This window comes from Myotis myotis, unplaced genomic scaffold, assembly GCF_014108235.1.
Source record: "Myotis myotis isolate mMyoMyo1 unplaced genomic scaffold, mMyoMyo1.p scaffold_m19_p_8, whole genome shotgun sequence".
NCBI lineage: Eukaryota > Metazoa > Chordata > Mammalia > Chiroptera > Vespertilionidae > Myotis > Myotis myotis.
The window spans coordinates 47346082-47373256 of NW_023416390.1; the positions used below are offsets into that span (position 1 = coordinate 47346082).

General features: G+C 43.7%; 1 protein-coding gene across 1 annotated transcript in view; it reads right to left on the reverse strand.

The window, feature by feature from the left end:
• The window catches only part of MYO3B (myosin IIIB), a 351164-nt gene extending 326935 nt beyond the window's left edge, over positions 1-24229 (reverse strand). Inside the window, exons 1-6 of the mRNA XM_036319661.1 lie at positions 24174-24229; positions 23233-23416; positions 22385-22519; positions 14818-14922; positions 14502-14601; positions 11895-11971 (exon numbers count right to left, since the gene is read on the reverse strand). Of these exons, the coding sequence (XP_036175554.1) occupies positions 11895-11971; positions 14502-14601; positions 14818-14922; positions 22385-22519; positions 23233-23416; positions 24174-24229 (657 nt within the window). The remainder of the gene's footprint in view (positions 1-11894; positions 11972-14501; positions 14602-14817; positions 14923-22384; positions 22520-23232; positions 23417-24173) is intronic.
• Positions 24230-27175: the final 2946 nt, after the last annotated feature.

Consider the following 27175-nt stretch of genomic DNA (forward strand, 5'->3'; position numbering starts at 1 on the left):
TTGCAGAAAGATTTGGGCTTATATGAGCCTGAGAGAACAGTCCCTCCTCACCTCAAGGTCTTCATTATCTGAGAAGATCATCTTTGTTAGACTGGATGTGAAGGGGATTTTTTTAAAAAAAAAACAGTCAACACATGTTCTCTGGCATCAGAAAACCTAGGTTTTCCTAACAAGTTATTTAACTAGAGCCATTTATCAAGTTATATATCAAAGAACCACTGAGATGAAATCTCTTAATAACATGATTTTAATCAATACTTTCAAGCAAATAATATTATAATAGCACTATTTACCATAGGGAAAAATATGTTTTGCTCTTATAATAAATAATTTACTAAACTTAAAAACAATAGCCGAAACCGGTTTGGCTCAGTGGATAGAGCACCAGCCTGCGGACTGAAAGGTCCCAGGTTTGATTCCGGTCAAGGGCATATACCTGGGTTGCGGGCACAACCCCAGTAGGAGAGTGCAGGAGGCAGCTGATCGATGTTTCTCTCTCATCGATGTTTCTAACTCTCTATCTCTCTCCCTTCCTCTCTGTAAAAAATCAATAAAATATATTTAAAAAAACAATATTGTTATGCAGACTATTTCATTTTTTTCACTAATGTTTTAAAATGTCATTAAAAATGCAATTAGGTTTGCCTTATATGTTCAAATTCTTCACCTTATTAGAATTGATCGTGTGATACAAAATAATCAAAGGCCAAAATTAAAATTTCACTCAGTACACAGTCAAAATGCTGTTATGTCAAGAGCTAAATTCAGCTTTCAAAAGAGGATAGGCAAATAGACCTAAAGCTATTACTCCTTGGCTGACCTTGAGCCCAAAAATACAATCCACAAACTGTCAAATAAGATTGGCTGGAAGGCAGGAAGGCAAATAGGATTCTTAATTTTGTTTATGTAATTCATGAAGCATAATTGATAAATGTTATTAATGATAAAGATGTCTAAAATAGAACTTCTCTGGAATTAGAATTGCAGTTATAAATACAGTATTCCAATGGCAAATATTATTCATCAGTTTTACATACAAACATCTTTAAAGCATTACAAGCTGAGATACTGAATAAACCAATGAAGTATCTTCCTTTGGATGAAATCTAACCTCAAGAGAGGATATATTTGAGATTTGAGTGTTTTTGCAAAGGGGATGTGGACTAATATAACTGAAATTAATGGCGGCGGGGGTTGGTTCTTTCATAAAACTCAACTTAAGGCTAGAATTAAGTCTATACGTTGTATACTCGTCAGAAATAATTTAAATTATACTGTTATGAAATTCAGAAAGGTCTCTAATTAAAATAAAATATGGTGTTCTACAAACTTTTCTCAGGATTGTAACATTCAGCTTATGCCTTCAAAGAAATCAAACAAGCTTCAAATTAAAAACACAGAGTAAGGTCCCACAACACCAACTTCCCACACGGCTAATGGAGGGCAGAGCGGGACTGGAACTGGGGGTGAGGCCAGCACACAACACTGATTCCTGCACGTAAATTCCCTGAAGCCCTGGGAGCATGTCCCTTATACTTAACCATATGGTAAGCCTCGTTCTCAAACCCAGGACTGATACCCACGGAATTCCCCTGTGAAAGGTAAATCAATGTGCCCAAATGCTTACATTTGTCCTTCGTACTCAAAAAACGCTGAAGGAGCACATTTGCTTGGAGACCCAGGATAATCCCACTGCTCTCCCTGCTCCAGCAGCTTCCCCACCGGAGGTGGATGCTGGAGGGGACCTTAGAATTCATTCATTCAACCCCCTTATTTCACAGAGGAGGAGACTGAGGTCCCGGGGGGAGGGGTGACTTGTTTAGAGTCATACAGCTGGTATGTGGCCAAATCGGGAGCGAGGTCAACGGCTCTGCCACTACCAACTGAGGCATCTCCTCGGTTCTTTTTGTGGTTTTGTTTTTATTTGTCATTTGACATTCGATTTTAGATTAGTTTCAGGCGTGCAGCATAGTGGTTAGACATTTATATAATTTACAAAATGATCCCCCCCCCCCATAAGTCTAGTACCCACCTGGCCTCGTTCATAGTTATTACAATATATTGACTATATTTCCTAGGCTGTGCTTTACACCCTCGTGGCTGTTTTGTAACTGCCAATTCGCACTTCTTCATCCCTTCACCTTTTTCACCCAGCCCCCAACCCCCTCCCATCTGGCAACTAGCAGTTCGTTCTCTGATTTTGTTTGTTTACTTTGTTTTTTAGATTCCATATATAAGAGAAATCATAGGGCATTTGTCTTTTTCTGTCTGACTTATTTTGCTTGGCATAATACTCTCTTGGTCCATCCAGGTTGTCACAAATGATCAGATTTCATTCTTTTTTATGGCCGAGTAACGTTCTATTATATCCATATACCACATCTTCTTTATCCATTCACCTTACTAGTGGGCATTTAGTTACTTGCATATCGTGGCTATTGTAAATAATGCTACAATGAACATCAGGATGCACATATCTTTTATAATTTCTTTGGATAAATACCCAGAAGTTGAAGTGCTAAGTCTTAAGTTCTATTTTTCTTTTTTTTTTTTTTTTAGGAACCTCCATACTGTTGTCCATAGTAACTGCACCAATCCCAGGAATTTTTATAATACAAAGAATGATGGGCCATTGCCAAAGAGATTTCACATTCCAGCAGCCATAGCCACAGTAACTCCCATATATGAGCACGTGAGCACCCGCCAGTTAAGCAGATACAGTCCTGCCGCCTCCCACTTCCTCTGTCCCCTCACTCTCCCTTCCTTGCTGCCCCTTTTCTTTGCCAACCAGTGCCCTACTTCTCCCAGAGTACATTTAAGGAAAGAACGAGTAGGGGTTCTACAATTCAGTTCATTTTACAGCTTGTTAGGTCGGGTATTATTACTCAGGTAAGGAAACAGACTCAGGAAGGTTCGAGAACTACACCTAGGTCACACAGCTATTAGGTAACAGAACTGACGCCTGAGTCCACAATAAGAAACTAGTGAGGGGAAATGTTTCTCTCCTCTGCAACACATTTTTTAAAAAGGGAAATAGCAAATCAAACAGAGTATCTGAGTGTTTCCACATGGTCAGAACCCCTCCTCTGCAAGTAGTCTCTGGATTCTGTCCTCCCTCAAGCTGATGTCACCATGCAAACCAGGATATGCCCTTGGGAATGTACATTCCCATCGGTGAGTAATTTCCTTTAACTTTCTAGAACTAAAGAAGGTGTGGAAATCACCTGGGGCATAACAGCACCGTGAACACTAGCCTTCCCACCCCCACCTGCCCCTGCTTCGCCCCCACCCCACGGCTCCTCTGGGCTCCCGTTCCTAAAGCTGACTGCCCAGCCGCCTTTGCTTTCTTCTGACAACCCAGTGACCATGAGTCAGAGGCAGAGCTTGGCTTAGGGGTGGATTCCCTCTTCTGGGGCTGAGCCCCTGTGCCCGGTGCAGGGTAGAGGAGGTACTGAAGCACCAGGCAGGCTGGGACGCGGAGCTCAGGAGGAACCGAGGCTGGCTCTGACATTCCTGCAGACATTCCTGCCGCTCCGGGAACAGCATCCGTTCTTCCTCTTTGATGGATGAAGAGGGTGGGCAAGCTGATGGGTGGCAGGACAAGCTGGAAAGTTCCAAATGCTCAAGGAGGCCATTATTTGGACACTTCTTGTTTAACACTGAGCAGAGGTGGGAGGAATATAAGGGCCTCACGTGCTTCTGCCCATCTGGGAGCTTCAGCCCTATATTTAGTCCCACCAGGAGGAGGGTGACGACATGTCACCACCCCAACCCCCCGGGGCCAGCCTCCCACCTCCACACTGACACATGACATATGACTCAATTGCCCCAGAGTTCCAGCTAAGAAGGGAGCTATCACTGGAGCAGAAGTTAAAAGTTGGGGCTGTACCCAGTCATTTCACCTTTGCCCTGGGCCCTTCACCCACCAGGAGGCTAAGCACCTGGGTTGTGCTTCAGGGCCCTCGAAAGCAGAACCCCTCTGGGAATGCAGGCAGGGTTTGCTTCTCAGAGGCGAACATAAGAGACTGGAGGGAACCCGTGAGCACAAATGGCTACGGAATCTCAGAGGTGCATGCCTTGCGGGAAGACGCACAGGTCTTTTGGCCAATCATCTAAGGTCCTAAACCCCTTACCTGAATCTCCTGAGCAACCAAAGCTGCCTCACAGTGACATGACTGGCAGATGGGGTCCCAAGACAGTAAAGAAAACAGACCCTGCAGGCTCACCAGTGTCATCACTGACCTCACTGGGAGCTGAGGGAGAGCCTGCCTGCCTTCCCTGAGCAACACCAGAGCCATGGACTGGGAGAGCTGGAAGAGGCGTTTCCCCGAGACCGTCAGTGTTCTCTGAAAAGTCGAGGGGACCTTGGAGGCAGAGACAACCAAAGCCAATCTCGTCTTCTTACAGATGAGAACGGGGGGGGGTCCCCGGCAACATGTGCCCCTATTTTAGAGCACGGCACTGTGCCAAACACTTTCAGTGCATCATTGCATTTTGTCCTTTGAGGCTGTTTTTCTTTTCCTTCTCATTCTACCGCTTTTAACTTCTCCCCGTCTTACTACTCAGAGATATTCAGAAGCGTGCACGAGGTCCTGGATTAGGTGTGTGAGCAGGTATCTACAAGCTGTTCCCAGGTCTGACTCCAAAAGTTGTGCTCTTAACTTTTCTACCAAAACCAAAGCCATATTAAAATAAATTAACTACAATCACTTTTTAAAAATAAGTGGCAGAACCAAAACTAAAATACAAATCTCCTAAATTCTATTCTAAAGAAGTGTGTTATTTTATTTTTCCAGGTGCTTCTTTTGGTTGGAAAAAGCCAGTAATTACATTGACTTCTAGAGTCATGTTGAAATATTACATTTTCCTCAACATATAAGAAAGGATAATTCTTCATTTAAAATAATTTAAAAATTGGAGAAAAACAATTTACATCTTATCAGGTACAGTGGTGGTCACAAATAAGTTGCTCTAGTATCGTGGTTAAGAGAGAGGATTCTGAAACCAAATTCCTGGGTTCAAATCCTGGTGGCATCACCTACTAACTTGTCCAAGGACAAGAACCATGCTTTTTATGATGTATTTACTTTATCTAAAACATTGGACTAGAAATAACACTGACTTTATAAGGTTGTTGTGAGGGTTATAAATGAATTAATTCACAGAAAGCACTTCGTGTTGGGCACATAGTAAGCAGTCAATAAATTCTCACTCTTATTTGGAAACCAACCCATAGTTAGAGCTCCGGGAACAAAATGGTAATGATGGCAATAATATTTCAGCTCTGTCTTTTATGGCTTTTTCAGCCCTTTGACAAAATATCTCATTTGTCATCTCTAGTCCTGGCAGTGCCAAACAAAATAGCATTATTGTATCATTTAGCTAGGAGTGCCATAATTAATGAAGGCAGGAGTGGTTGCAAAAAGCCTGCATTGGTGTAAGCTGGTTGTTATGGCAACCATCCCCTGTCAAGGACCCTTTGTCAGGCAGAGAGCTGTCACAGCACATCTGTTTCTCTGCTCAGCTGATTACCTCTTGTTTGCAACAAGAAGCAGATGGAAGTAAAAATGAAAAAATAAATTTTTTAAAAAGCAAATGTTCATTTTATTCACAAGTCTGCTTTCTAATACAAAAAAAAAGCAACAAAAACAGACCTTTGGCTGTTTCGGAAGATGCCAAGATCCTTAATATATGGGCTGCTTCTCTCATTGGTGAGATTGCAAGTGTAGTCAACCTAAAAATTATAGGTGATCGGTCCCTTCATGTACGTCTTTTTAATGATGTGTCTCACACCCCAATGTCAGAGTATTCTTGCACCCCGTCTCCGCATGTCTTTGTTGTATGAGCTGTCTCAGCACACATGTTCCACACTGAACATCCCATATGAACACATGAAAGCAAAGAGGACAAGGCCCGGGGGAACCTGAATTCTGGGCCAAGTCTGCCCTGAACTAGCAGGGAGAGTATCCTCTCCCTGTTCCAGTTTCTTCATCTGCAAAATGGGCCTTGCACTCTCAGGCTCTCTGATCAGCAAAACAGCCCCAGTGCTCACTAGGTATGCGCATTCAGGATGATGTTTCCTACACCTCTTTGGGCTCATTTTCCTCAGTGATAAAATGGAGAAAATAAATCTGCTATAGAGAGCGTTTGTGAGAATAAAGTAAAATAAAGTACTTAAAAAGCACCTTTCCCAGTTCCTGGTGCATTAGTGGGTCCTTAGGAAGTGAAAGTTCCTCCCACTGCTCATTGCTTAGCAGGCACAGTGTTCTCCTATCTGACAATCAGCTGGCTCACGGCGCTGGAGCTGGGCTTCGAGTTCCCTCTCGCCAGCCATCACCCCTGTCGTTACTGGACCATTAAAAGGTCTGGGTGTTCCCGGGAAACAGACACGTACCTCTGGTGGCTGAGAAACACTTCTGGGCAGCAGCCATTTACCTTCCAGAATAGAAGTAACTGCAGTACTTTAACAGTCAGCATGGCCACACCAGTGCATACAATAACTTTAAGGTCTGACTCGAAAGATATGTTATTTTAACGTAGTCTACAAATGTCCTCAATAAAAACAATAATGGTAACGTTGGTAACCTTGTCTTGGGTTCCAGTGATTTACAAACATTCAGTTTAATTCTTATGTATGTGTGATGGTGGGAAAGGATCAACTACCCTTAAACCCCTGCCATCAAAAAAATACATATAAATTAAGTTTGTATCCCTGTTTGCTACAGACCAGGATATTATCTGGTATGTGTCTGATGGCAAATACTAGCTGAGCAATGCCAATATGACAGTGGGCGTGGGTTGTTTTGGAAACCCCTTAGTTCAGTGAGTTACAACCTATAGATTTCCGTTACTACTACCCACGTATCCACTCAGTGTCCCTGGGCACTTTGTTTGGCAGAGCCTTGGATCCCATATGTGTAAGATCAATGCAAAGATGCCTAACTGGCATCCTCACAGGTAGGTGTGAGCGCTTAAAATATAACATTAGAAGTTCTAAGCAAATGTCAGACACTACTATTCATATTATTTACTATAAGAAATTGGGTGGTAGGAGACAATGGAGGAGAAGAGAGATAATAAACATGACTAATGGACAGACTGTGCGTATGAGTATAATATAGATAGATATAGATTAGATATAGATATAGATGATATAGATATAGATATAGATATATAGATATAGATATATAGACATAGATATAGATATATAGATATAGATATATGTATTACAGGCTAAAGTCACAAGCTTGGAGACCAGAGGCTCAACGTACACAGAAGGTTGAGGGAAGTAACCTGGGTCAGACATCTCAGGAGATAATAAAAAATAAATGCCAGAGAGCAGGTAGGACAGAACAAAATTCTGAAGGCTTTGAGGGGCTATGTGGGAAGGCAATTTGTTATGCTTGGTACATCCAGAAAGAACTGTGTATGACTAAGACACCTAAGGCAGAAAGAGAGAGAGAGAGAGAGAGAGAGAGAGAGAGAGAGAGAGAGAGAGAGAGAGAGAAGACAGGCAAGGCTGAGCTCTCCAACTAAGCGAGCACCTGTAACATGTAGATCTGTAGGTTCCAAATGACTGGCTGATTACCTTGGAAACTGGAAGTATTTACTGTAGCTGAGAGCTGCTAAGTATTTGGAGAGAGTTGTTATGGGTTAAATTGTGTCCTCCAAAAAAAAAAAAAGATGTATTAAAGTGCGAACCCCCAGTACCTCAGAATGTGAACTTATTTGGAAATGGGGTTGTTGCAGATGGAATTCATTAAGATGACATCATACTGAGTAGGGTGGACCCCTAATCCAAAATGACAGGTGTGCTTATGAGAGCCCGGCATGTGAAGACAGACGCAGGGAGAATGTGTGTGACGACGGAAGCAGATACTGGCGACTGGCTGTGGCAGCCCAAAAGGCGAAAAACTGCCAACAAACAGCCAGGAGCTGGAGAGAGGCAAGGAAGACCCTAGAAACTTCAGAGGCAACAGCCTTGCTGACACCTCGATGTCAGGCTTCTAGTCCCCAGAACTGAAACAATAAATTCCAGTTGCTTTAATCCACCAGTTTATGCTACTGTGTTCTGGCAGCCTAGGAAACTAAGACAGATTGGGCAAGGCTTCGACCCCAGGACCGGAGGAGAACCCACTTAACTCCTCCACTGGCTGTCAGAGCAGCCCACAAAAGTGAAAGGCGGCGTCTGTTTGTGCCTGGCACTTGCATGGTGGATGTTGGAAAGCTCAGCCACTGCCGCCCCTAAGATATTCACAGGTGATATTGTCATAACCGCCCCAAGTCAATGCCAAACAACACCACATGCAGCTCGCAGGGGTCACACCAGGGAAATGAAGAACCTGGGGTTTTGATGGTTTACTGAGCTGCTGAATCAATCAGCCCTGGAATCACCGATCTCTACACTTACCTGAGAATTTTAATTTCCTATTGTTTAAGTCATTTTGTTCAGGTAATCTGTTCAATATATAGTTTCTACATTGTCCATTTTTCTTTCCCTCTTAAAATAATCTTCCCTGTGTCATAGTATGCTACTGACATAGTCAGTTTGTAAAAAAAAAAATTGTACTGATCTTGACTTTTACATTAACCCTTTACTATGCCACACAATATTTCCCCAGTAGCATTGCTTCAAAGTACTATCACACAAAGTCCCGGGCAACACCTAGGGTTTCTCTCCTCCTACATTGCTGAGAGGATAACACTTTTACCCAGCGTTTTTCATCTGTAGTAGCATCCAAAGGAGGCGGTGAGAGGAAATAGGTGGAAAATGTTAACCATATGAGAGTCCATTCAAGCTGCAGCTTCGAGCTGCCCCAGTGAACTGTGCACTTGGACCGCTCGTCAACAATTGGTTGTGGTGTGGTCACATCCCACTAACTACTTGGTTTGCAGCGCAGCCTATTTGAATTAAATATCGCAGTTACTCCAGCTGGTGAAACAAAAATGGAAATGGAAATGGGAAAAGAATAATTTGGTTCAATATCTCAAAAATAAAATAGAATCAAGGATGTTTCAGCTGCATTTTCAACATAAAAGCACTGGTCGCCTGCAATGGTTTTATTCCTCTGACATTGGCCTTGTGTGCACTGTTGTCATAATTAATCTAAGTAGCAGTTATTCACACAAGCAGAAGTGGAAGCATAGTAAGGTCAATATACTCTGCAGGCCATCACATCGAAGGGAAGCAGAGTTTGCAACCCCAAAACATGCCTTTTGGGAAATTGATTTCTGTTGATTTTTAAAAATCCAAAGACTCAGAAAGAAACTTTAATCTTCCCCCAACTGCCTAAAAGGCATTTAGATAGAAGACCTGCTCCAGAAAAAGATATATCATCACAGATAACTACAGCTCAATCTGAACCAGGTAGGCAGGGAGGAACCTAGCAAAGCCCATTTGTTCAGCCCTCTCTGTGTCCCCCTGTGATTCTGAGAACACCCGCTTCCTATGAATTAGAAGAGAAACACCATCTTCCTGGTTATGTCACCTACATTTGAGCTGAGTAGCCTCAGTTATGCTTTCCTTTAATAATAATTAAAATCTATAGCCCTAGCCAGTTTTCTCAGTGGTTAAAGTGTCTGCCTGTGGATTGAAGGGTCCTGGGTTCACTTCTGGTCAAGGGCATGTACCTCATACCTCGGTTGCAGGCTCCTCCTCCAGTCCCTGGAGGGTGCATGCAAGAGGCAGCCAGCTGATGTGTTTTCCTCACATCGATATTTCTCTCTCTCTGTCTCTCCCCCTCCCTTCCATTCACTCTAAAAAAATCAATGAAAAAAATATGCTCAGGTGAGGATTAACAAAAAATTGATGGATTAATTAGTTAGTTAATTAAAATCTACAGAGAAATTTGCTAATACCAATGTCATAAAGCTGTCCTCAAAAAACCCTCCAAATTCATCTTCTCCTTTGGCTGCTTTAACAATGGATAGATTCCTCCAACAGAAGATCATGAACACCTACCTACTCTGTACCAAGCACTGTACTGAGCGCTGGGTGTGCCAAGTCCCTGACAGAGCGTAGGGCCCAGCTGGCAGACCTGCCTGCTCACAATTCCAATAGGATGGCCACGGTGCTGATGGAAAGTGTGAAGACTGGGGCGGTAATTTAGGAGGAGGAGCCTCCGTGTCAGCCAGGGACCAGGGACGGTTTCCTGGGGGAAGATGCATTTGAGCTGAAACTGAGGAGGAAAGTTCCAGGGTTCTCAGGGCCACTCGAGACAATATAACAATACACAGGAGGGTCCAAGGGAATAATATATCAGGATGAACTTGGAGAATTACTTGGTGTTCACTACTGTTGAGTCATTAAGCACAAGTAAGCTGGAGAAAAATAACCTGAGATGAGGCTGACAGCAAGATAAGGGTTGGAACTAAAGGGCTTTGTTCACCGTCCAAATGAGTTTTGATTTTGTCCTGTGGTGTTTCTCAAAGTAGGGTTCACAAGACCCCTATGAAAATTTTTGTTTTGTGTTTTTTCCCAATGATCATTGTATTAATAATAATAACATTGGAGGGATAGCGGTAAAAACATGTTCCAGATCATCTGGGTGACCATTTGCCACAGTTTCAGTGACCAGACTTAAGTTTATTGTTAAGCTGGTACCAAGCCAGAGATGTGCCAGTTAGAGGCCAAAGGAGGTCCTATTTGAACAAAGAGAGCACAGCTGAAATAAAGTGGTGGTGAGACCGAGGTCTCCACATGGGACAGGGTAGTAAGTTTGACAAAATAACTTAAAGTAATCTGTGCTGTCAGGCTCTGAAACATATTCACTTTGCAAAGGACAACTGAGTCTCAGAAAACAATGTCATTCATCTCAGTAAATTAAAGGTGCTTACTTGAATGTTTCTGGGTTTGTCGTTTTTTCATAATACATTTTTTCTTTTTGTTTTATAGTTCTATAAATGTAAGTGATTAGGAGTTTATTTTTTATTTTTATTTTTTTAAAACCTATCTAAGAAACATTTAAGATTTAAATAAACACTGGAATCTGAAGGGTTTTTCTTTTTCTCTAACATGGGCCTGTCCATGACCCAAGTATGAAAGAGAGGGACATAGAGAATAGGGAGCCACTGAAGAGAGGTGAGCAGACTGCTGTGAGCCAGTTACCATGCAGGAGGTCACCTTGGCAGACACACCGAAGAAAGACAACCACGGGGCAGAATGGAGATGGAAAGAACTCTAAAAAGATTATTGTAAGGACTTACTCTTACAAAAAGAACCCATTGGCTTAATCCCTGATGGCTGCTCTCAGGCACAGGCCAGAATACTGTGGAATTAAATGCTGAAACTGTACAAGGAAAACTGTACCTGTGTGCCATGGTATGCCTTATCTAGCTGGGAGATTCTCCAAATTTCCGCATGCATCATCTCACGGAGAGTTCCATGATGATGCCAAAACTAAATTAGGACCAAATCCCAGGTTTAATTGGGAAACAAAAACATACATAAGACTAGCTGCTATGTATCTGGTAACAACAACAACAACAACCCCACAAAAGAACAACCAGGAACACTGCATGTATTTCTAGTTGGAGCTGAAATCTGTCCCTCATCAAGCCATGTATCGCTGGGGCTGCATCTCTCCAGGGAAGGTGGCTTTTTCTAATTTACATAAAAGTTGAGTGAGTTGAAGCCATGACCCTTGGAGAAAGCTGCATTTTCTGGAGGGGGCACCTTTTTTAATTGCATGAGGCATCCTATTGGCTAGCTGTGACTTAATCTTGCTTTTCTGAGATTAAGTGTCATTGTTGTCACTCATCAAACCATAACTCCAACAGTTCAATGAGGATAAAGGATTTTCTTCTTTCTGAACATTTTTTAAAACATATGAATTTCCCATAGAAAGTCATAGTATCAAGGCCCTCAACACAAAGAAATAGATGCCCCTCCTTACCTCAGGAGCCATCCAGAAGGGGGTGCCAACAGATGTGTTTCTCCTTAGACGTGTACTGGTGAGTTGAGCTGACACACCTATAAGGCAAGGGCGTCAGAATTGAGCAGTGAGCAGAGGATGATGCTAGACCAGGGGTTGGCAAACTTTTTCCATAAAGGATCAGATATTAGTTTAGGCTTTGTGAGCCATATGGTCGATCTCAGCTTCTCAATTCTGCCATTATAGTGCAAAGCCAGCCACAGACCACACATTGACTAAAAATTTACTCATAGATGCATGTAATTATCACATGTCATAAAATATCCTTCTTTTGATATTTTTCCCAACTATTTAAAAATGCAAAAAAAACATTCTTAGCTCAAAAGCCATACAAAAACAGGAGGCAGATCAGATTTAGCTAAACCCTAGTTTGCTGACCCTATGTGGGAGCATTTATCACTCTATCTACATCACCAGAATTTTTTTCCTAAAAAACATTTCTACCCGTATTGCTGCAAAATTGGAATCAAAAGAAAATATTGACAACCAGGATCAACCAAAAATATATTTATATCATATTTCCAATATATTTCAGGTGATTTCTTTCTTAAAATGGTTTTCATTTTATGGAGAAAGAAAACTGGCATGTGTTATCTATAACAGAGCATCACTATGGACATAAAAAGTTTTCAGTGCCTTATCTTACCTAGAAAACTAACGAGAAAACTGTTTGTCAAATGGGAAAAGAAATTGACTAAGTTATTATTATGTAAGGCTCAGTGTTGAGGACCTGAATTTCAATGTAATTCCAATGTACTTTATCTGTCTTAGCCTTGAGCCACTCTCTTTATATTAACACATTTGTGGAGTTATACCATTCCTTATATAGAAAGAGGAGTATAAAACTTAAAGTGCACCCCTCCCCCCAGTTTCCTTTGCTTGCTCTTTAGTAGTTAGGCCACTACATCTAAGTAACTTCATTTATTTATTTTTAATTTTTTTATTGATTTCAGAGAGGAAGGGAGAGGGAGAGAGAGATAGAAACATCAATGATGCAAGAGAATCATTGATCAGCTGCCTCCTGCACACTCCCTACTGGGGATCAAGCCCACAACCCAGGCATATGCCCTTGACTGGAACCAAACCCGCGATCCTTCAGTCCCCTGGCCGATGCTCTATCCACTGAGCCAAGCCAGCTAGGGCTAACTTCATTTATTTTTGAGTAATTTCTTCTGAGCAAATGATTTGCTGATATATTTTAACATTGAATTTTTTCTTACCAATAAAGCAAAGACTAGTCAAAATCATTGGTCTTTTCTCTCATTACATTGACATTGTTAAAGAACATTTTCAAAAATGCTTCTGTAGCCCTAGCCGGTTTGGCTCAGTGGATAGACTGTCGGCCTGTGGACTGAAGGGTCCCAGGTTCAATTCCAGCCATGGGCACATGCCCGGGTTGCAGGCTGATCCCCAGTAGGAGACATGCAAAAGGCAGCCAATCAATGATTCTCTCATATCATTGATGTTTCTATCTCTCTCTCCCTCTTTGAAACCAATAAAGAAATATATTTTAAAAAATGCTTCTGTAAATTTATTCTCATTATTTGTAACAATCATGCTAGAGTACTAGCTGTTGTTGAAATCATTTAGAACAGTGGTTCTCAACCTTCCTAATGCCACGACCCTTTAATACAGTTCTTCATGTTGTGGTGACCCCCCAACCATAAAATTATTTTCGTTGCTACTTCATAACTGTAATTTTGCTACTGTTATGAATCGTAATGTGAATATCTGATATGCAGAATGTATTTTCATTGTTACAAATTGAACATAATTAAAGCATAGTGATTAATCACAAAAACAATATGTAATTATATATGTGTTTTCCGATGGTCTTAGGCGACCCCTGTGAAAGGGTCGTTCGACCCCCAAAGGGGTGGCCACCCACAGGTTGAAAACTGCTGATTTAGAAGATTAAACCATTCAATAAACTTAAAAAGGAAAACCAACCGGTTTGTTGGTTTGTGACTATCAGTACATGAGTGTTGCAAGGGGATATTTAATAGTCTCTGGCCTTAGGTCATTTTGCTTGGAATTTCTTCTCACACTTCCATTTCCTGTCAATGTTTCCAGTTCAACCAGCCTCACGTGTAGCAGCAATAATCACAATTTACAGGGAGGTTAGTTCCCAGACCCAGAGGACTAGTTTACCTTCTGCTCCCTGGGAATACGTATGCCTAAGGCTAGAGAAAGTCATTTGAAAAACCAAACTGCTTTCTCTTTTCATATGCAAATGAAGAAATGACAAAATGTAAATGATAGACAATTGCCCTAAGACATGAAATTTTTCCCAGAAAAGCAGAAAGGTTTTCTGTCAAATTCTTGTTTTGAAACACTTTTTATTTTCTCTCTTTAATAAAATTGCTTCTAAAGCTGAAAATAGATTAACAAACAGCCTCTCTTAGGGTGATCCATCTGGTAAACCCCCGACTCGCCAGCCTGTGTTCGATGGGAAAAGTCCCTCAGCCTGTGGCGTAGCACAGAGGCCCCAGTCTTCTGAGACTGCAATAAATTGCTGCCTGTGGGTAACTGCACACATCAAGAAAACAAACGACACACAGTCATTACCAAAGTCAACGAGCTTAACTCCTCCTTCTGTTGTCAGAAGAATGTTATTCCCCTTGACATCACGGTGGATGATTCGGTTACTGTGCAAATGCTGAAGGCCCTGCATGGCACCCCACCGCCAAACAACAGGAAAGAGAAAGGGAAATGCTGCATGGTTATTTTACAGCAAGTACAGTCCTATTAAGAATCTAACACCCCTGCTGTGATACACCTTTTATACTATGGGGCCGTTCCCCTTTGTTAATATGAAATGAGGATCCAACCCATGACAAATTGCCTCTTCTGCTGTCATCCCCAGAACATTGGACTTTCTTACCAATAAGGCTCCATATAAGATGTATGAGATCACTGCTTCGTCCAAGCGCTGGCCGAACATGAGTAGACCTTTGACAAGCTCGGTGACTGAGCCCCCGTTACACAGCTGAAGAGGAAATGCAGGGGAGACAGACAACAGCGGAATACATACAAAAAGAAAAAAGAAAAAGAACATAAGAATAAAAGCCCCATGTAGTAAAATAAATTTGCAGACCACAAAACTCCAGGTAGAAATAATTAAACTTCAAAATTCCATTACACAGCTAAATCTAGTTGGTTGTGTGTGTGTGTGTGTGTGTGTGTGTGTGTGTGTGTGTATTCAAGATAATGATTTATGAGTGAAAGTGCATGTCCCAAAAGTTGATTTTTTTAGTTGTCAAGTGAAATGTAAAAGTACAGTCATTATTTAGAAATTCAAAAGAGATGGCATGGTGACTTATTGGATATTGGATATTTTTCATTTTACATAAATACTGTTTTTTAAAACATGCATTTTGAGGATAAGAACAGACCAGGAGAGGCAACATGGATGCCCTTGATATTTGGGTGGGAATGCATTGCATTTCCAATCTTCCTGTCTGCCATCCTGGCACCACAGGCAGCAGTTCTTTCTAGAGCTGCCATTGCATGTCAGATTTATGGAGTGGAGTTGCAGCATTTGTGTACTCTGGGATTATAACAATTCCCTACAGCCTGCTCATGACTTGCAGGAGATTCCGAACTTTATGCTCCATTTGGGGACAAGGACAAGGCTAACATCTGAATGAGAAGGTCAATGAGAGTGAGAACCTCATGATAGGAAGGAGCATCAGGGACCAGGGACATGGGGTGACATGGAAAAGCAGACAGTACAAGGACCTGGGGGTCACCACACAATTTGAGGCCCTGCTCTCACTGTCATGGCTTCACATGAGCATTTGCTTATATGCAGATCCAGGTGCCACTCAGGGAGAGGGAATGGGAAGAAAGAAAGGCTCTAAAAATACTAGTCCTTGTCCAAATGGTTGAGCTTTGAACTGGACCGTGAAAGTGGGATATAAATACTAGAATTTGCCTCTTCCCCAAAAAGTCACTCAGTGGGACTGAGTTTAACAGAATGAGTTAAAATCAGTTGTCTCCTCTAGGCAGGCCAGAGACTCAAGAACAAAGTTGGGTTCCATTACTGAAAAGAAAGTTACCTCTTTGTTCTCAATACTTTGTGACTGCCGAGTTCAGACCCATTACTCAAACATGAATATAACACAGTCTCTGCCCTCAAAGAGCCCCCCACCACGAATGCACACATGAGTAATCAGGAGTGTGGCATGTGGAACTCGGGGTGTGCCTGAGGGAGTAGGGTGACCCTGAAGAGGGGATGGCAACCTCTGCTGAGGTAGGATGAAGGGGGACAATCTGAGAAATTGCCCTAGAGGATATAACATTTACAATAAGTTTGAAGGACAAATGAGTGCATGGAAAGTGAACAAGAAGGGGAAGGGCATCCCTGGAAAAAGAACATCGTGTGCAAAGGGAACATGAAAGAATGAGGAGTGTGTGTGTGTGTGTGTGTGTTCTAAACATTTGGTTATTGTTGGGACAAAGAGTTCTAGGGCCCTAGGGCAGGGAGATGGGGAAGGAAGGTGGGAAACAGGGAATGACAGGTCTGCCCTGCTAAGGGATATGGGCTTTATTGCGACACACACATATATTATAGTAGCAAAATATACCATTAGATAAGAAGAGTACGCTATTGACAGGTTTTACTGGTAGGCAGGACGACTCTGTTCAGACTTGTATTCTAGAAAGATGACTTGGGCAGCAGATTGGAGGGTGGACAGAACAGGAAGACACCAGAAGCTTGACCTCTGTTAGGAGGTATTGAAGCAATCATGAGAGGCAGGGCCAAAAGGTCAGGAGTCATGAGGATGAAGGTCGGGGACAGAGGCTTTTATGAGTCAGGATAGGCAGGGACTTCTGACCAACCATATGTAGAAAGTCAGGAAGAGACAATCTAGGGGTCATGTGAAAATAAGGGAAATATTAGTACAGTTCTTGATCTTCTAAAGCCAACGCAGTTATAGGCATGCAAGACACTCTAACACCTGCTTCAGAGCCACTCCTCAGCTTGGCTCCTCTCAGGGAGGCAGGTGCTTTCCATAATCACAAGCACACTGTTAAAATCCTACCCAGAGAAAGTCCACATTGAGTACTGCGTGACGATCCAAACTAACTCAACTCTGGAATTTTCCCTTGAAACCTCATTTCAGCCTCTCTCCTGCCCTAGTTTAAACGTGGCCATTTTGCAACAGGAGCCTATTCAGCCATAGTTTATATAGGCAACCGACTTATAAACCTTCTTCTTAGCCCTAGCACCTGTGAAGGGATTCAGAACAGCCATTTTGTCAGCGGGATCAAAACTAAGCTGTGGGTTTAAAAACAACAAAAGGATCTTGACTCAGTCGGTGCCTTTGGTTCACTAAATGTCAGGGTTTAAAAGCTGTCTGACTGCCACACAAAAAAAGCATATAATTAAACTGCTCAGGGAAATTTTAGAGAAAATTGTTCTACTAAGTTGATAAGCCGCCCAGCAAAGTTTTAAAGGGCAGCCCGTGGGTTGTAGAGAAAGCACTTTGGGTACTTGGATATAAAAAGGAAATCGGGTGCACACTTACAACTGTTGGACCAGGGTAAATGTTCAGTGAAGTGGACTGAGCATTTTAAAAGCCTGGCAAAAAATTGTATTTAAATGTATCAAATATTGCCACCCACTCTGCCAGCCTTCCGATTCAAATAGAGGTGTGTCTCCACGTCTGCATTCCTCCCTACGCCCTCAGCACTCAGCAAATGCGGCAGCCATCCGGATGCATCTAGAATTTAATGAGCATTTTGCTCTGAACCAGGGAAAATAGAAAATCATTTACGTACCACATCCATTTTCCAAAACATCATTGACTATTGATTCAATCACAGTATGTGCATTTGCTAAGATGGTCATAATTTCAAGCAATACAATGTTCCTTGCTCAATTAGCCATCAACTTTCCTCCATGTTATTAAAAAGGCCGATGCAACACAATCGCCAGACTTTATTCTAGTCCAAACTCCAACTTATAAGTAGATTCTGCACTGGCGCGTTGACCTGACCTAGTCAGAGTGCAGAATCAGGAGGAATTTCCTGTCAGTGCCCTTTAGTTCAGTGGACTTTATCTGTCAATGATGTTAGGCTCCGTGCAGGGCATAAAGCAAAAGTCAAGGTTCATCGAAATCGCCCTAGAAGCTGCCTTAGGAAGCATGCGCTGGACGATGTCCACCTCTCAGGAAGGCCAGCACAACTTATATTTTTCCCTCCACACTGTTGGGAACAATTGTGTTTGTTTTGCTGATACAGGTGAAACCACTGGTTTGTACCTAAAAGAATGAAAACGACGTCCCTGGCAACCCTAGAGTTCTAGTCAGAGTGGGGAGATGCTCACACCACAAGCGGTAGATGGGCCCCAGGACGCCCACCTCCCATCTCAGTTTCTCTCCAGGACATGTGCTCACTGAGCAGAACCGGGGTGGGCAGAATCACTCCACCCCTCAGCTTCTAACTCTCTCTTGCTTTTGCTGAACACGTACAGCACATGTATGTAGGATGCCACTCTGTTCCATTTCACAGTCCCTCCCTTCTTCTCCACTCCCAAGTGTTCTGTGCCTTCCTCCTGGCCCCCAGTACTCCAGTGACTCTCATTCTAGAATCCCACCAGAACCTACAGTCTGAGTCAGTGCTTCCTAACCACCTCTGGCCAACCCTATGTTCCAGACCATCAGAGTCCTGCTGTGACCCCGATTTGTTAATGTGATCAACTTGAGTCATGCCACAGTATCAACGGATGAGAGTGGTTTAAAGTACAACACTTGCAGTGATAGTCAGGCCTATAACGGGCTTTCTAGAGCCTTGCATTAAAGCAAATACTGGACAAAGGTGTCCCCCTCTTACCCCCTCCAATCAGCTTAGATCTCTGGGAGGACAAAAAAAACAGATTAAAAATTTTTTTATCTGGTTTAAAATATAAGAAATTTTTGTTTTTTATTTACGTTTCAGCCTCATTTACTAGTACCCTAGCCTCTAAACTATTTCTTTTAAGTTGAACACATGACTCATGCTGGAATTAATAGTATCTACCTGATGAAGATTTTATGCTAAAAGGAAAAAAGAGAAAATTTAGTTCATGTCTTAGTGCAACCTAAGTGTGTTTTCCTTAAAGGTCTAAGTTCTTATTATGTTTCATTTAGGTGAGAGATCATCAGACTTATAGATTTTTAAAAATTTAATATTAACTTAGAATAAAAGTCACTCAGAAATTCTCTGAAACATTATTCTGTGTGCGGGCCTTCTCTGCCTATCTTTCTGATACAGAAGGTGCCTGTCATAAAGGGAGCTTTGCTTTACTTTCTGCCAGCAATTAGCAATGAATTTCAGAAATGACGTTTTTATTTGCTTTTGTTTTCAGAGCTGTGGTGATTTAAGGGGGCTCTTTATAACATTTTTCTATCCTTTTGAATTGCTCCGTGGAATAGCTGCTCACTGGTCCTATCAGCTCACTCAGCAAGGAAACAGCAAAGGCGACATAAATTTAATCTCAATATGCATGATGAGGAGAACAATATTAAGCACATCATAATCTTATTGTGTGAGTCTCCTAAAGCACTCCTATAAAAGCTGCTGAGGGCCCTGGCTCAGTGGGTTGGGCATTATCCAGTGCACAAAGGGTTACCGGTTTGATTCCAGGCCAGGGCACATGCCCAGATTTCAGGCTAGATCCCTGGTGTGGGGCGTGCAAGAGGCAGCTGATCAATGTTTCCCTCTTTCATTGATCTTTCTCTCTCTCCCTCCCTTTCTCTCCCTCTTTCTCTAAAAAAAAAAAAAAAAAAAGAAGGAAAGGAAGCAAAACGGTCAAGGTACTGTGTGGACATCATGGTCTTCCCACTGTGTGTGTGAGAGAGACCAGAAACTGTGATCCCAGCCAGAGAGCCCAACTCTGTTTTTTTGGTTTTTGGTGTTTTTAAAAAATATATATTTTTATTGATTTCAGAGAGGAAGGGGAAGGGAGAGAGAGAAACACCAATGCTAAGAGAGAATTGTTGATTGGCTGCCTCCTGCATGCCCTACTGGGGATCGAGCCCACAACCTCGGAATCAAATGGTGACCTTCTGGTTCATATGTCAATGCTCAACCACTGAGCCACACCAGCCGGGCCCAACTCTGTGTTCTAGGACCACAGACAGCAGCATGTGATGGGAGAAAGTGGCCAAATTCAATGCTCCCCCGAGTTCTGCCATCTAGCTCGTTATGTGACTGGAGGCATGTCACTCCTTCTCTGGGCTCCGTTCCTCAATAGAACACGAGGGGGCTGTCCTGAAGGAAGGCCAAGGTTCCTGCCAGTTCTAGGAGCCCAGAAATCCCTGTTTCTATCTGCATATTGTGGGCACTGGACACTCTTAGCCACCCGGCAGGCTGGCATAGAGGCCCGTTCTGAGACAGAAAAGACCTGAGGACATCTGCCTCCCTCTACCACCAACTTTTCAGGGATCAAAACAATCTGCAAGAGCCATAGACGTCAGCATATTGTATTGCTGAGGTATGCATAATTCCGTGTCTCAGGGCAGCCTCATTATCTGTCTGTGGTCACCCTGAAAAAGCAAAAGATAGCCTGCAGGGGAGCATATGCACAAGGCTAAGTACATAGTTCTGGGCTCCTTCTCATCTGCAGACCACGCGTGGCCCTTTCCGGCCACTTGGCCACGCCTGGAGGGCCCGCCTCTGGTCACTCCTCATCGGGAAGAGCATTTATTCTCCAGGTGGCCACAGGTCTGAGCAGCCCCCCTACCTGCCTGGTCACATCAGGTTGGGGGGAGGCCTCTTTTCAGGCCCTGGAAAGTTCCTAGAGGTTCCAGTTCTCCATATTTAAATACAGAGCCTTTTTGAGTTTTGGGTCAGGGATGAAAATGAACAGAAACTAAGATTTCTTGGTCACTGTCTGTCCATTATTAAATTACAATGAGGTTTAAAACATGGAGATCTTATAGAGCTGAAGAAGGATATAATCAGAGACCCTAGAAACACTCCTTTCCATGTCCCAAGAAAAGCAGCATTTTAAAAATTAGTGTTATTCTAGAGCTTCATTGGCAGGATAAAATCTGTAATGTTTTCAGGGCAGGGAAGGGGAATAATAAAATCTGATACTCTGAGAATGTGTTAGATGACAACCAGCCAACTAAACAAAGACGATTTCTGCAAACCAAAACGCCTTACATCTTCATGTTCTGAGGAAGGCAATTGATGCGACAGAAATGTTCAAATTGGTTTTCCTGCAGATTATCCCATTTGAATATAACAAGTGAATTCCCCACACATGGTTGCCATGGAAACCAGTGTATGTTTCCCCAGACCCAGGCCCTCTCAGAGCTAGGCGGGAGGCGCGGACAGGAGGCACTAGGCCGTGACCTGAGGGCCGGCCTCTGCTCTGGTGCTTCTCCCTTACAGCTCCCGCGTGTGTCCACGTGCCCCTGGTTCACTGGGTGGCCCTAGGCACAGTGGCACGTGCTGGTTCCGAGGGGCAGGGTCCAGAACAAAGCAGGGCGAGCTCTGTGATAGGAAGCGGTAACCTCTCCTAATGTACTAATTTCATAGACTGTCATGATTGTGTCTGCCATTTTAGCCCCATTGGGTTTGTGGGGAATTGACTCCTGCGCGCATTCATTCCCACTAATGAGGGAGAAATAAGGCGGACACGGTGGGTACAGCGGTGCTCCTTTCAGCTTTCCTCTTCAGATTCCCTGTTGGGAATATTGGCTACTCCCCGCTCCCAGCTCCTAGTAGCACATTTCACAAGGAATTGCCCCCCGCTACAGGAAACTGCCCCCTGCCACCCCCTCCACACACACACACACACACACACACACAACCCTCAACCCAAGGCCACCCCGCCCCAGCACAGCAGGCAGCCAGGGGTTGGCTGATGTGGAGATACAATCCAGGCAGCTCTTCACCCCCCAGAGGATGGGCTGAAGCCTCTGTTGCAACCACACTGCTGTTCAGTGTCTCCTTGCCCAGTCCCTGCCTTCCTCTCTCCCTTTCAGGCCCATCTCCTGCATGATCTCACCATTAACCCTGTTACACAACCCTCAGAATCTGTTTTGAGAAAACCAATCTAAGCTGAGGATTAATGCACATAAACAGGCTAATCCAAACATGGTGAGCCAAGTAAACCTTGGGCTAACAATTTTTGAAAATGAGTTCTAATCACGTTTCCTGCAGACCATCCCCAATATAGGGAAGAAAATAACCTTTTCCAGCTGTGTTCCTGTAGTCACTCAGGAGTAGAAGACGCGATTATTAAAATTCTAAAGCAGAGAAGCATGCACATTTCCAGTCCACAACCCACCTGTAAGGACTGTGGAGGAGAATGCCACACCTGGGAAGGTACCCGGGACACACAGGAGGGACCGACTTCTCAAATGTGTGCGGCACAGTATTCAGGCAAACACTCATCTGCGTGCCCCGGGAGCTCTGTTCGAGTGGAGAGTTCCCCAACCAGAGCCTCTTACCTCCAGGACCAGCCACAGCTGTCCTCCCACACACACATCCGCTTTGTAAAACATCCCGTAGAACTTGACAACGTTGGGATGATTAGGAAGAAACTGCAAGATGTTGTATTCTGCTTCGATCTCTTCATCCATGTCCTACACAGGGTTAAAAAAATGCTGGATTCAGCCTGACGTGTGAGGAAGGGCACCGGCAGGAGGTCACGATCAAGCGATCAGCGAAGGAAGCGCGTTTACTCTGCATTTTTAATGTCATCACTACCACATCTGGAATACATCAAACCTGAATAATTATTACATCAATAAGATGTCTTCATTAAATCTTTTTTTCGTTAGCACTATTATCATAGATTTTTTTTTTAAATTTAAAAATGTCCAAATTTTCAAAGCAGTTAAGAAGAAGTCTCTTGAAGGGACCCGACACAGGCTAGGACACCTATAACCTCAGTGTGCAAAACGACGTCCAGCATTACAGCCTCGATGCTCCGGGCTCTGAAATAAGAGGCCAGGCTAAGGTGATTAGGTACCACAGGTGTGGGTCCCTTTGTAACTTACAGCGAGAGCAGCCTCTGCATAAGCCTGCGGAGTGAAATACATCACTCTTTTCAAGAGAATCCCTTTAGAAGGGCCCAGAGGGTCAAAACAATAGTAAACTGGACAAGAAACAGAAAGTCAAGGAAAGTTTAAACTCCGAAAGGAGTCCTGTCACTCCGATGAGCTGACAAACCGCGACTCATCTTGAGATTTCATGCCAGCTCTCGTGAAAAGTATCCCTACACCTAGGAAAGAAGTGGGAAACTCAGTGAGCGTGAAATACTATATTGCGGTAACGATGGACCACCGTTACTTACACTGATTGGATCCAGAATTTTTACTGCAGCCAGGCTCCCATCTCTCTTGTTAGTTACCTTGTAGACCTTGCCATAGGTGCCTTTACCTATGGTCTCTATAATTTCCCAGGTATCCGTGGGGTCTGGAAGCGACTCAAACCCAAGCATGGTGAGGTTGTAATGAAACAATCCATAAAGATGTTTCCTGGTGAAGAGAAAAGCTTGTTACAGGCAACAGATCACAGCACTGAGGGCAGTGGGCGTTCAAAACAAGAATATTTTTATTTCGGAACCAGCAACCTTGTGGTACTTTTTCTTTTCATTTTCCCTTTCTATTTTAAGAAAAAAAATTAAAGGGGATTTGAAGCCTCTTTAAGAAATGAGATATAACTTAGAGGGTTGGCAACATGACTCTACAATACCTTTAAAAACACAACTTTATCAAGGGGGGTTATATAAACACAGCAGGGGGGAGAAAACAGGCTAAAGAGACCGTCTGGGCTTGGCTGGACAGTTGTCATTCTAGGCTGCTGCCAGGGGAAGCGTCTGCAAGCCAAAGGTGTTAGATCTCCATGCCTCTCTGATGACCACTGGAAACCAACCTCCAACCTCCATGTGCGAAGTCTGGGCTGCTGGGAAGGATCTGATGCCTGTACCAGGTATCAGTCAATGCACAGCAACCACTGCCAACCAGGTCTTGAGTCCTACAAGGATTGGCCGAGCTCAGCCCCTGTCAATTCACCAACAGCCTAGTGTGGGAATCACGCTGAGTGGTTAACCAGGAACCACAAACTCACTTTGCCTATTCAATAAGGACACAGCCCTGTGCAGTTTAAGTACAGTTGGCTCTTGAATAATGTGGAGGTTAGAGGCCTCACCCCACCCCTCACCTGTGGAGTGGAAAAACCCATGAAAACCTTTTAACTCTCTAGTAGGCCCTTCACATCTTTGATTCAACCAACCTCAGCTGGGAATGCAAAAATATGATTTCAATCTGCGGGCAGTTGGCTGAATCCATGGATGCAAAGCCCACAGATACAACAGGCTGGCTGCATTTATTGAAAAAAAAAAATCCAAGTATAAGCGGACCCATGCAGGTCAAGCCTGTACTATGCGAGAGTCAGCTGTACTTCAAGCAGCAGCAGCAGCAGCACACTTAGCAAGCAAGGTCACCCGAGACTGATCCCATGGAAAAGCCCCCTCAAGTTCGGTCGCTCCCAGGCTGGATGAGGGGTCCCAGCCCCATTCTGCTTCAACCCCAGGGGAGAGGCTGTCAGGCTCCAACAGCAAGAGTCATGGCCTCCAAGCCCCACACAGTGGCTTGGTGTCCACCAGGGAAACACTTCTGCCCCATGCCGGGCATTCCAATTTGCACTTCTAATTATTTTCCAGGCTGCATTCTCCCCAGGCGCAGCCTTATACCCTGGCACAAGAACCCACGTTTTGTCTTTACCCTTTCTGATGGGAGCATTTCAAAGATATTGAAAACCATTACCAAAAGAAAACAAAATACTATAATCCCAAAGGCTGAGGGGCTGACACTGGAAGGGAGCCTGTCTTCCCGGAGCTCATTTGGCAGGCACACCACGCTCCGAAGGGGCCTGCAACCAGCACCTCAAGAACCCAGGCAAGGCTCCCCCTGGGCTGAGGCACAGAACCCAAAGGGCCAGCTGGTCAAACAGCTCCTGCCTTCCCTCTGCTGGTTTCCAGATGCTCGTGAACACCAACCTTTCCTCCTGGCCCCGGGCTTCACAAAGTCAATCTTTCTCCCCACAGGCATCCCAATTGTTGCCATGTCTGTACTTCACCTGTGCTGCTATTTACTAAAAACATGTAAAATAATTGCTTTTTCTTTTTCTTTTTCTTTTTTTTTCAATAATAACTTTTTATTTTATTTTATTGCTTACAGTCTTACAAAGGGTATTACATATGTGTCCCTTTAATAATTGCTTTTTCATATGAATAAATATCTTTAAAGGCACTTTTGGTCACTACCCTAAATGCAAAACCAGTATCATCCGCCATATTTCAAAATTAACTGCAAAAAGATGATTACACTAAAAGAAACAGTTATTCCAGTCCTGCCAGACACTGCTGTCCCTGCCCTCCCTTGCTGAAAAGGGAGATCATCGAGTGATGGGGAGGAATTAAGACTAGCACCAACTTCTCCCTTCATGTCATCAGAAGATCTGAAAAAGAATTGGCAAGGAAATAGCTTTGTCACTAAGCAGTTCGGTGTTCTTTATTGTGCGATCCCCCAAGTCTCTCAACGCCTTGAGAACTGCTCCAAGCTTGGCTTCTACAATAACAAAATACAGGACCAGCCAGGGGTGTTGGTCAAGGCCAGGCCAGCTGGTGTGGGGAGGGGAGGGTTCTGAGATATGCTTCCTAGAGAGAAGAATCTGGCCCATCAGCCTAAATGGAATTGCTGTACTCTAACAGCAACTCCTGTTTCTCCACCGGCAGGTCACCTGCATCTGGGCGCAGGGCAGGGACACAGCAGCACGCAAGTCAAATTGCCTGTGGGATCCTGGCCCTGACCTGAGACTTGGGCCAGCTACTCATCTCTCTGTGCCTCAGTTTCTTCATCTGCATCATGGGGCTGCTGCTCCTGGTGATGCAACCCACTTAATAGGGCTGCATTAAGGATCAGGAGATGATGATACACTGAAGTGAGCACAGTGAGCACTCAGCAGTGTCATCTGTCATCACAAGAGCGCAGCCCCAGGTTCTGCTTCAGAACAGGCAGAGCTTAGCAGTTTCCTGTGCTATTTCACGTTCAGCTACAGACTAAACAAGGATCAAATTAGTTTTGCTCCAATCGCTTAATAGTTTCCGATGAATGGCTGGGATTGGTGTATGCAAACGAAATTAAATGATAGAATGTGGCAGCAGGAGAGGATCCTGGAGGCCATTGAATCAAGTGGTTTTCTAGTGATTTTTGACCTCTAACCCTTTTGTTAAATTAAATCTTATTTAGGATGCTGACATATAGGTTGAGAGAAGCAGGGCAGCTCTGACTGAGAGAACCAAGTGCCTACCCTGTGTCCCCAGTGGGAGGACAGATATTGTAACCAATCATCCTGGTTTCCCTGGGGCTGCCTTGGTTTTGGCAATCAAAGTGCCATAGCCTGGGAACCTCTCGGAACTGGGCGAACTGAGATAGTTTGTCACCTAGTATCTGGTGCCTTCTCAGAGAAATATTAGAAAACCACTGTTTACATACCCACACCTCACCCACCTTGCCCTCTGCTATGAGCTAAATTATATCTTCCCTCAAATTTATATCTTGAAGCTCTCACCTCCAGTGCCTCAGAATGTGACCATATTTGGAGGTAGGGCCTTTAAAGAGGTAACACAGGTAAAATGAGGTCATATGGGGACCCCTAGTTACAATATGATTGGTGTCATAAGAAGAGATTAGGGCACAGACACGCACAAAGGGAGGACCATGTGAAGACACGGGAAGATGGTCATCTACAAGCCAAGGACGGCAACATCAGAAGGAATCCACCCTGCCAACACCATGATCTCAGACTTCCAGTGTCCAGAACTGCAAGGAAAAAATGTCTGTTCTGTTGTGTAAGGCACCCAACCTGTGGTACTTTGTGTGGCAGCCCTAGCAAACGAGTACACTCCCTTTTTACAGACGAAGCTGAAGCCCAGATAGATAGGTGACATGACGGTTTAAGAGAAGAAACGAGAATCTGACCCTTCCAAAGGAGGCCAATCCATGACCTTCGTTCCACAGAATAGAACGGAGGGAATCCGCTAGTTAACAATGGTTACCTCTGACCAACTGTAACAAATACTGAAAAGTTCTGTGTGGGAAAACCCCAGTCAGATGGAGGCTAAGTGCCCCACAGACCTAATGGATGGAAATATCCGCCCCACCCCCAAACAAGAACTCCCCAGAGGGATTCATCCGCAGTAGGTGCCCTGACGGTGAGTGGGAGGCAGGTCA